Source organism: Eimeria maxima, genomic scaffold, assembly GCF_000499605.1.
Source record: "Eimeria maxima Weybridge genomic scaffold, Emw_scaff828, whole genome shotgun sequence".
NCBI classification, from domain to species: Eukaryota; Apicomplexa; class Conoidasida; order Eucoccidiorida; family Eimeriidae; genus Eimeria; species Eimeria maxima.
Genome location: NW_013566796.1, coordinates 1 through 10,000, shown reverse-complemented (window position 1 = coordinate 10,000; position 10,000 = coordinate 1). Strand labels below are relative to the sequence as shown.

General features: G+C 40.8%; 3 protein-coding genes across 3 annotated transcripts in view; 2 read left to right on the top strand and 1 right to left on the bottom strand.

The window, feature by feature from the left end:
- EMWEY_00043920 (4'-phosphopantetheinyl transferase, putative) overlaps positions 1-998 on the top strand; it is a gene marked incomplete at both ends in the record, with an annotated part of 3,759 nt that extends 2,761 nt beyond the window's left edge. The window contains one exon of the mRNA XM_013482891.1: positions 978-998. Within this exon, the coding sequence (XP_013338345.1) occupies positions 978-998 (21 nt within the window). The remainder of the gene's footprint in view (positions 1-977) is intronic.
- A 1,557-nt stretch (positions 999-2,555) lies between these two features.
- On the bottom strand, positions 2,556-2,765 carry EMWEY_00043910 (hypothetical protein; the record flags this gene model as incomplete). Its single annotated transcript, XM_013482890.1, has 1 exon — positions 2,556-2,765. The coding sequence occupies one exon, from the start codon at positions 2,763-2,765 to the stop codon at positions 2,556-2,558; it is 210 nt and encodes a 69-aa protein (XP_013338344.1).
- A 2,277-nt stretch (positions 2,766-5,042) lies between these two features.
- Positions 5,043-5,746, top strand: EMWEY_00043900 (hypothetical protein; the record flags this gene model as incomplete). The annotated part of the gene is made up of 2 exons (XM_013482889.1): positions 5,043-5,463; positions 5,673-5,746. 2 exons carry the CDS (start codon positions 5,043-5,045, stop codon positions 5,744-5,746), a joined length of 495 nt encoding a protein of 164 aa, XP_013338343.1.
- Between the last annotated feature and the right edge of the window lie 4,254 nt (positions 5,747-10,000).

The following is a 10,000-nucleotide window of genomic DNA, read 5'->3' as shown; positions in this document are numbered from 1 at the left end:
GCATATCCAAATCCTGCATGCATGCATGCATGCACATAATAAATAAATAAATAAATGCATGCATGCAATAAATAAATGCATGCATGCATGCATGCATGCATGCATGCATTGTGGTGTATGTCCACCTGATTCAGGGTAAGAAGTGTGTTGATGATTCAATAAGAACAACCCCACCATCTGATGGTTGGGGCTTTAGAGGATTTTCTTTTAATGAATTTATTAATGCAGCTAATGCAGCTATTCATGCATGGAAGGGATAAGACCACCACCAGCAGCAGCAGCAGCAGCAGCAACAGCAGCAGCAGCAGTAGTAGTAGTAGCTGCAGCAGCAGCAGCAGGCGCTGCAGCAGCAGCTGTAGAGGGTATACTCCTTCAGGGTTTATCAGTGCAGCAAATGCAGCAATAAATGCCTGGAGGAGATAGTACCTCTAGCAGCTGCTGCTGCTGTTGCTGCTGCTGTTGCTGCTGCAGCAGCAGCAGCAGCAGAATGTTGTTGTTGTTGCTGCTGCTGCTGCAGGGGCATGGTGTATATTTGTGTGTTGCTATGAATGCGCCTTGGGGTGTATAGACAGCGATCTATAAAGAAACAAGACGTTGCTTTGTCTATTCAGTATTTGTCTCCTTTTCTCTCTACTGTCTCCTTTCTGTCTCCTACCGTCACTCTCTCCTGCTGCTGCTGCTGTTGCTGCTGCTGCTGTTGCTGCTGCTGCTGTTGCTGCTGCTGCTGTTGCTGCTGCTTCAATTTAGAATCCTAGTCTAGTGCAACAGAAGACGTAACGGGCCAACATGCAGCAGCAGCAGTAGCAGCAACATCAGCAGCAGCAACAGCACCAGCATATATACATAAGAATGTATACGCACACGAATAACGAAGAGAGTTAGGGTTTCTAGGGTTTAGGGTATTTAGGGTGTAGGTTGTGGGGCTTTTAGGGTTTAGGGTTTAGGGTTTAGGGTTTTTAGGGTTTAGGGTTTGTTAGATGAGAGTTGTGGTTCTATAAAACACCACAAGGAAATAATAAACAATAAGGACACCATATCTGTCTCCTTTTCTGTCTCCTTTTCTGTCTCCTTTTCTGTCTCCCTTTCTGTCTCCTCTTCTTCTGCCTCCTTGCCTCTGTGTCCTCCTCTACTTGTCTGTATATTTGTCTGCCTACCTGTCCCTCTTTCTCCCTTTCTCTGTCTCTCCTGTCTATTTATCTATCTGTCTCCTTTTGTCTCTTTTTGTCTCCTTTTATCCCCTTTCTTTTTTTATTGTTATTGTTGTTATGTATTATTGTCTATATATCTGTATAAAGTGTCTCCTTTTGTCTCCTTTTTTTCTTTCTTTATTACTATGTATTAAGGTGTCTCCTTTTTATATAAAAAAGGGACAACTGTCTCCTTTATTTATATTTATTTATTTATATTTATTTATACCTGCCTATACACCGTAAAATTATATGTGGGGTGTTGCTGTGTCTTTATAAAGACATGGAGGGAAAAGGGACCATTGGTGCATGCATATGTATATATACATAAATTGTATATATATACATATACATATATATACATATATATACATGTGTATACATATATATACGTGTAAATGTGCATATATGTATATATGTGTATATATATACATATATATACATATATATACGTGTATATGTGTATATATGTATATGTATGTACATACATATATATACATATATATAAATATATATACATATATATACATATATATACATATACACGTGTATATGTGTATATATGTATATATATGTATATATACACATATATATACATATGTGTATGTATAGGTATATGTATATATATGTATATGTATATAGATGTATATGTATATGTATATACGTGTTATTGTGTATGCATAAAAAGGGTTAGTGGTCCATTGGTCTATTTTTTTTGCCAATAAACTAATGGCAAAAAAAAAGAAATAATAATTATTATTAATTAATAATAATTAATTAATTAATTAGCTGCCTATACACCGTAAATATGTGGGGTCTTTGTGTATATATATTGATGGGCCATTGGTCTATTTGTGCCTATTAATAAATAAATAAATAAATAAATAAATAAATAAATAAATAATAAATAAATAAATAAATAATAATAATTAATAATAATAATAACTTTATTATTATTAATATATAATTACTATTTATATATAATTATTATTAATATATAATTTACTAATATTATTAACAATAATAATAATAAATACTAAATAAATAAATAAATAAATAAATAAATAAATAAATAAATAAATAATAAAAAAGGAGAAGAATAGTAGTAATGACCCCACAGCAGCAACTGCTGCTGCGTTGCATTGAGCTGCCTATACACCTCAATAAATAAATAAATAAATAAATATAATAATGTTGTGTCTTAATAAAGACACAGTAGCCCTTAGGAGTTCCATTGCATAATAATTGAGGTGTATAAGTGTCTCCTTTTGTGTCTCCTTTTGTGTCTCCATTTGTGTCTCCTTTTATAAGGAAGGAGACCAATGGACCACTGTGTGGTCCATTGGTCACTTTTTCTTACACCTTACTTTACTTCTTCTCCTCCTCTCGCTCTCCCTCCTCTCCCTCCTCTCCCTCTCCCTCCTCCTCCTCTTCCTCTTCCTCTCCCTCCTCCTCCTCTTCCTCTTCCTCTTCCTCTTCCTCCTCCTCCTCGTCTCCCTCTCCCTCCTCCTCCTCCTGCTGCTTATTAGCATAATATTTTTGTAAGAAGTTACGGAGGACCATTGGTCTATCCGTCATGATGCCATGACAGCCCAATTCCTCTATTGCCTCCTTATACTCTGTCTCCTTATTTAGTACCCAACAAATAATAAGGAGACCCCTCCTTCTTAGTGCATGCAGGAAGTATTTATTACATAAAAAGGAGACAGTTAATACTGTCTCTATTGTCTCTAAAAAATTACATATTTTTAGCAAAAAATTTGCTAATTTTGCTGCTGCTGCTGCTGCTGCTGCACTATATGGTGTAACTGCAGCAACAGCAGCAACAGCAGCAGAAAGTATATTTTTCTTCCTTTTTCTTCTTTTTTTTCTTATATCCCTTTGTATATAATCCCTAGATGCAGGGAATTCGTATACATCCTCCCATATATAAATAAAGGGTAATATACCTAAAAAAAAAGAAAAAGAAAGAAAAAAAGCCCTAAAAGGACCAATGGCTACCATTGCATGCGGCAATTTATTTTTAATTATATATAGATTTCTTTGTATAAATCCAGCAAAAATAGTATAATTAATTCTTTTTTTTTTTTTTTTTATTAATTTTATTAATTTATTTATAGCTATATTATAATTCTTTATTGTCTCCTTTTTATCTATATTATTGTCTCCTTTTATATCTATATTTATTAATATATTAGGGTAATTAATTAATACTTCCCTTAATAAAGGTATTCTTTGTCTAGGGAAAGGGGAAGAATAACCAGAAAATTCAGGAAAAAATTCCATAAAATATTCTTCTTCTTCTTCTTCTTCCTTTAGTTGCTGCTGCTGCTGCTGCAGCTGCTGCAGCACACCAACATCCTCCTCCTCCTCCTGCTGCTGCTGCTGCTGCTGCTGCTGTTGTTGTTGTATATTTTTTTTATTTTTTTTTTTATTTAAATATATTTCCTCTAATTCCTTAGAAGATAATATTGGAGGTAAATCCTTATAATTGGTGCGGTGTATGTACACCTGTTGCCCAGTAATTCTGTATAAATAATCATCATGAGCAACAACAAGTTGTTTATCTTTTGTTATACATACATCTAATTCAATCATTGAGCAGCAGCAGCAATTAATTGAATAATTAAATGCATGCAGTGTATTCTCTGCTGCTTCTGCTTGTCCTCCTCTATGTGCTATATTTAATGGATATTTTATACCTTTTTTTATTCTTCTTTTCTTCCTATTATAAGGTATTATATAAGGATAATGATTTAATATATAACTACAGCAACAAAATAGAAAAAAAACAAATACACATATACGCCATACTTGGCTGCTGCTGCTGCTGCTGCTGCTGCTGCTGATGCTGCTGATGCTGCAGTTGTTGCATAATAAGCCAAATAATACTGCAGCAGGAATTATCCATATGTCTGCTAATATAAAGGAAGGAAGCCCCATTGCATTTATTAAGAAAAAAGAATAAGAAGGATATAAGTATTAGGTAAATAAGGGTTGCTGCTGCAGCAGCAGCAGCAACAACAGCTGCAGCAGCAGCAAATACCAGCAACTACACTGCAACACCGAGAAAAAGAATACTAATTGTATATTTAATCAAGAAAATATAAATATACACAAAAAATATATTTATACAAACAAATATAATCCTATATATAATGTGTGTGCACTAGTTGCTGCTGCTGCTGCTGCTGTTGCTGCTGCTGCTGCTGCTGCTGGAGTTGTTGTTGCAGGCGTCGCTGGCCCGCTGCTGCTGCTGCTGCTGCTATTATTGCTGCTATTGTTATATAAACATTAATATAATTGCTTTTATTTATTATTTTTTATATAAACTTTTATATAAAAAGAAAAAAAGAAAGAAAAAATAACACTCTTATTACTCTTATGCTCAATGCAGCAGCCAGCCACCCCTCTCCTACTCGTCGTTGACTGGTTAAGGGTTTAGGGTTTAGGGTTTAGGGTTTAGGGTTTGCAGTGTATATATAAAATTGTATGGGGATTTTCTTTATATTATTTAGATTTTATTCTCTTAGTGAACTTCGCAAGACATAGCAGCAGCTTCCTGCTGCTACCGCTGCTGCTGCTGCTGCTGCGCTCGCGGCTTCCTGCTCCCGCTGCTGCTGCTGCTGCTGCTGCGATCGCTCACGGCTTGCTGCTGCTTGCTGCTGCAGCTGCTGTCGCTTTGGGCTTCAAACAAGGTGAAGCCTCTTTGCTGCAGCTGTGTCTAGACTCCATGCAGCAGCAGCTGCAGCAGCTGCCGCTGCCGCTGCTGCTGCTGAAACTACTGGTGGACCACTAAGCTGCAGCAGCAGGACACACAGCCTTCTTGCTTCTGTCTATCACTGATATTCAACTATGACTGAAGACACCGCACAGGCTGCTGCTGCAGCTGCTGCTGAGGCAGAACAGCAGCAGCAGCAACCAGACACACCTCAAGAGGAGCAACAACCGGACACACAGCAGCAGCAGCAGCAGCAAGAGCAGCAAGAGCAGCAAGAGCAGAATCTCGAAGGAGGCGAAGGCGACACACAGCAGAAGCAGCAACAACAAGGAGAGCAGCAGCAGCAGCAGCAGCAGCAGGACACCACTGCACAGCCTGAGCAAAAGCAGCAGCCATCGCTGCAGCAACAGGTGGAGCAACAGCAACAGCAACAGCAGCAGCTGCTGCAGCAGCTGCTGCAGCAGCAGCAAGCAGCAGAAGAACTTTCTAGTGAGCAGAGTCGTCTTATATTAGATGAGATAGAAAGAAGAATCGCCCTATGCGAAGCAGCAGCAGGTCAGGCAAACCCTAAACCCTAAACCCTAAACCCTAGACCCTGTATAAACCCTAAACCCTCAATAAACCCTAAACCCTCAGCAAACCTCAAACCCTCGATAAACCCTAGACACTTTGCTAGTTACCGTAGAGGTTAAGGCAATGGGCCTCCTTCCCTCCTGTTCTCCATTTTGAGGGTTTAGGGTTTAGGGTTTAGTGGACTATTGCAGCATATGCCCCATCATCAGGGACTGCTGATGCTGCTCTTGCTGCTGCTGCTGCTGCTGCTGCTGCTATTTGTTAATATATATGTTGCTGCCTTTCTTTTTTGTTTTCCTATAGGTATAAACCCTAATGAATTAATAAAGGGAGGAGTAGGAGCGCATGCAAGCAAAAGCCCCAAAAATTTATCTCTTATTTTATCTCTTTGTAGTTTACAGCAACAAACTGCTGTGGCTATGAGAGGCTCACTTGCAGAAGTACTCGCTAAATGTATGCAGGCTCCTGCTGCTGCTGCTGCTGCTGCTGCTGCTGCTGCTGCTGCTGCTGTTGCTGCTGCTGCTGTTGCTGCTGCTGCTGTTGTTGTTGTTGCTGCTACTGCTGCGGTTGCTGCTGCTGCTGCTGCATTGTTGGTTTCCAAGGGCAGGAGCCGTCTTGTTACCTCCCTTGTTCAGTGCTGCCTCTCATGCTGTTACTGGTGCTGCTGCTGCTGCTGGTGCTGCTGCTGCTGCTGCAGATTCGGAGTTAAAGGTGTGGTTAGAGGGTGGTCCTGTGTCTGCTGCTCGTTTGCTGCTGACGTTGCATGCAAAGAGAGAGTTGGTGCTGCAGCAGGAAGAGTTGCTGCTAGCAACAGCAGCAAAACTTAGATCTCTAGAGACACTGCAGCAATATGTTAATCCTCCTTGTCTATCAGGTATATAATAGTGCATGCACAATTAACTGCTGCTGTTGCTGCTGCTGCTGCTAATGCTAATGCTAATGCTGCTGCTAGTGTTGTTGATACTGCGACTGCTGCTGCTAATGCTGCTGCTGCTATAACTGTTACGGTTGCTGCTGCATGCAGAACCTTAATCAGCAGCAGGATCATCCCCATGGGGTGCGTATATCTGTGCTTCCCTATCTTCTACAGTAGTTGCTGCACGTATGCATGCATGGATGTATGCATGCATGGATGCATGCATGCATATTGTGTATATTTGGGGCTGCATGCAGATTTAGCCGACTATAAGAGGCGCATGCATGCATTAGAAGTAAAAGGAAATGAAATTGCAATTTGCGTCGCAAAAATTGAAAATAAAATTCAACATCTTGCTCATACTTATAATACTACAGTAATAATTCTGCTGCTCCTGCTGCTGCTGCTGCTGCTGCTGCTGCTGCTCCTGTTGATGCTGTTGATGCTGTTGCTGTTGGTGTTGGTGATGATGGTGCTATGATGATGATGGTGATGCTTTCGATGCATATGTTGCTGCTGCTGTTGCTGCTGCTGCTGCTGTTAGTGGTATTCTTCATGCTGCTGCTGCTGGTGTCTATATTTTTGCTGCTGCTGTTGCTGCCTGCTGCATGCATGCAGATGAATATGATGAGTAGCGTCTTCCAGGAGTGGCAGATGTTGCTGAATAAGAGAGAGGGAAAGACAGAGGCTGCTAAGGATATTTAAATGTGCAGCAGCAGCTCCTGTTGCTGCAGCAGCAGCAGCACCTTTTCCTGTTGGTGCTGCAGCAGCAGCACCTTTTTCTGTTGCTGTTGCTGCTGCTGCTCAAATGAGGCAGCAGCAACCAGTCCAAGGCTGTAGCAGCATGCGACAACGCATGCATGCTAAGGAAAGCCCCGAACAATGCATGCATGCATGCATGCATGCGGGGGGAGCAGGTTGTCAGAAGCAGCAGGAAATAGACATATTTGTTTATATTTAATAATAAATAAAAGGGACAAATAAATACTTTTGTTGGCTTTTGTTGGTGTTTGCTAGTAAGGAGACTAATATACAAATAAAAAATAGACATATATATACTACCTAAGGTTGTATAATATATAAATATATGTTTATATAGTATACAATAATAAAATAACAATAAAAAGGAAACAAATACAAAAAAAAACGTAAAAAGAAATAAACAAATAATAGGGAAAAGGGTTTATAATAAAAAAAAACAATAAAAAAAGAAAAAAGAAATATTTTTTTCTTTATGTGTTGCTGCAGCTGCAGCAGCCGTACACCTCAGCGGCTTCGTGCTGCAGCTCTTCCTGCAGCAGCCGCTGCTGTAGGTCCTGTTGATGGGGGAGCAGCAGCAGCTGGTGCTGTTGCTGCTGCTGCTGCTGTGGAGGGCAAGATATTGGGCAGCAGCCCTCTGCTGCGCGCCAGTGCAGCAGCAAACCTCCGGTAGGCGAATGTCTCTGCATGCAAAGACATGCACAGACATGCATGCAAAGACATGCATGCAAATATATGCATGCAGAGACATGCATGCAGAGACACGGACGTGCATGCAAAGAAACAGAAGATATGGTGTATATGTGCAGGCTTCGCATGTGCAACAAACAGCAGCAGCAGCAGCATCAACAACGGCAGCAACGGCAGCAGCATCAGCAGCAGCAGCAGCATGTCTCACCCGCTCTTAGGCGATCCTTGTGCGCCACCTCTACGGGCTGGAAAAGAAGACTGAAGGTGGAGGCCTGCTGTTGCTGCTGGTCCTGCCCCTTCTGCTGCTGCTGCTGCTGCTGCTGCTCTTGCTGCTGCTGCTGCAGCGCTTCTAGCAACAGATGTCCCCTTATGAATTCGGATAAGATGGATGACCAAGCAGAGGGACTAAATCTATTAACAATACAACGAGAAAGGGGACACCTTACATGCAACACAGGAGCAGTACCACCTAAATACTGTCTCCTGCTGCTGCTGCTGCTGTTGCTGTTGCTGGTAGGGTGCGGTACGGGCTGCGTAAGGGCTGCGCAACGTGGCAACGCAGAAAAGATTCTGCTGCTCTGTGCATGCGCGGTTGGGGCTGCATGCGCATGCAGCCCCCAAAGTGCCTTTTCTTTGAATTCTTGAAAAGGGCTAAGAGGCCCCTGTAGTGTCTCCGCTGCTGCTGCTGCTGCATGCGCAGGCTGTGTCTCTGCTGCTCCTCCTCCTTTTCCTGCATATGCATGCAGCTTCCTTGGATCGATCTCCTCCAGCCCCACACGGAGAGAGCCATCATATAAATCAACAACAAGAGGACCTTCTCCTTGTATACGAGGTAATGCATAACCGTAAAACTGTACACAATAAATAAAATAAATAAAATAAATAAATAAAATAAATAAATAAATAAATAAATGAGGAAAAGAACGACAAATGCCGAGAAAATAGGCCAATGGTAGAAGAGAAAAGCAGAATTTACTGCAACAGCAGCAGCAACAGCAGCAGCAGCAGCAGCAGCAGCGCACATGAAAGAATCCCTTAAGGAGTTCCTCAACTGTCTCCTCATTCTTTGGTTGTCCCTCCATTAACTCTTTTATTTTGCTGCAGAGAAAGAAAAAAAAAGGAGACAAAAAAGGAGACAGACACTGCAACAAAAGGTAAAGCAGCAGCAGCAGCAGCAACAGCAGCTGCAAAAGCAGAGGGAGATAGTAAAGGAGACAAAAGGAGACAAAAAGGAGACACAGGGATACTGTTGCTGCTTACTTGGTGTCAGAGATGAAGGGGAGACAGCTGGGATCGTCTCCACAAAACCGATCCCCAGATATCTTCGTATTATTACCCCACATAGGTACACCTCCTCTTGCTGCTCCTGCTGCTGCTCCTGTTGCTGCTGTTGCTGCTGCTGTTGCTGCTGCTGGGGAGTCAGTACCATCTGCATGCGTGTCTCCTACAATCTCGATGTCTCTAAAGGGGACAAAAATAAAAAAGAGACAAAAAAAGGAGACACCTAATAATAAATAAGGAAAAAGGAGACAAATAAAAAGGAGACAAAAAAGGAGACACTAAATTATATTATATTTACTTACTTATATAGGGGCAACAAAGGAGGAGTACGTGTTTGTAAGAAGAAGAAGAGTTGCAGCATTAATGTATAAGTACTTAATGTCCCCTCTGATCTATAGTAAGAAAAGGAGACACATAATAACACATAAATAACACATAGGACAATGAGCAGCAGCAACAGCAGCAGCATCAGCAGCAGCAGCAGCAGCAGCAGCAGGTGTATACCTATTATTAATTCCTCTATTGGATGCCCATAATTTAATAATGCACAGCAATTAGCATTAGCAGCATCAGCACAATCAGCATCAGCAGCAGCATCAGCATCAGCAGCAGCATTAGCAGCAGCAGCAGCAGCAGGAGCAGCAGGAGCAGCAGGAGTATACCTATTATTAATTCCTCGATTGGATGCCCATAATTTAATAATTCTTCCTAAAATTTGAATATTTGAATTTAACGACGAAAATTTCTTCACAAAAGATGAATTATATAATGCTGTCTTATTAGATACAGATATATCTAATAAATTTCTTCCGTCTCTTCCTAATACCTATATACATATATATATATATATATATATATATATATACATTATTT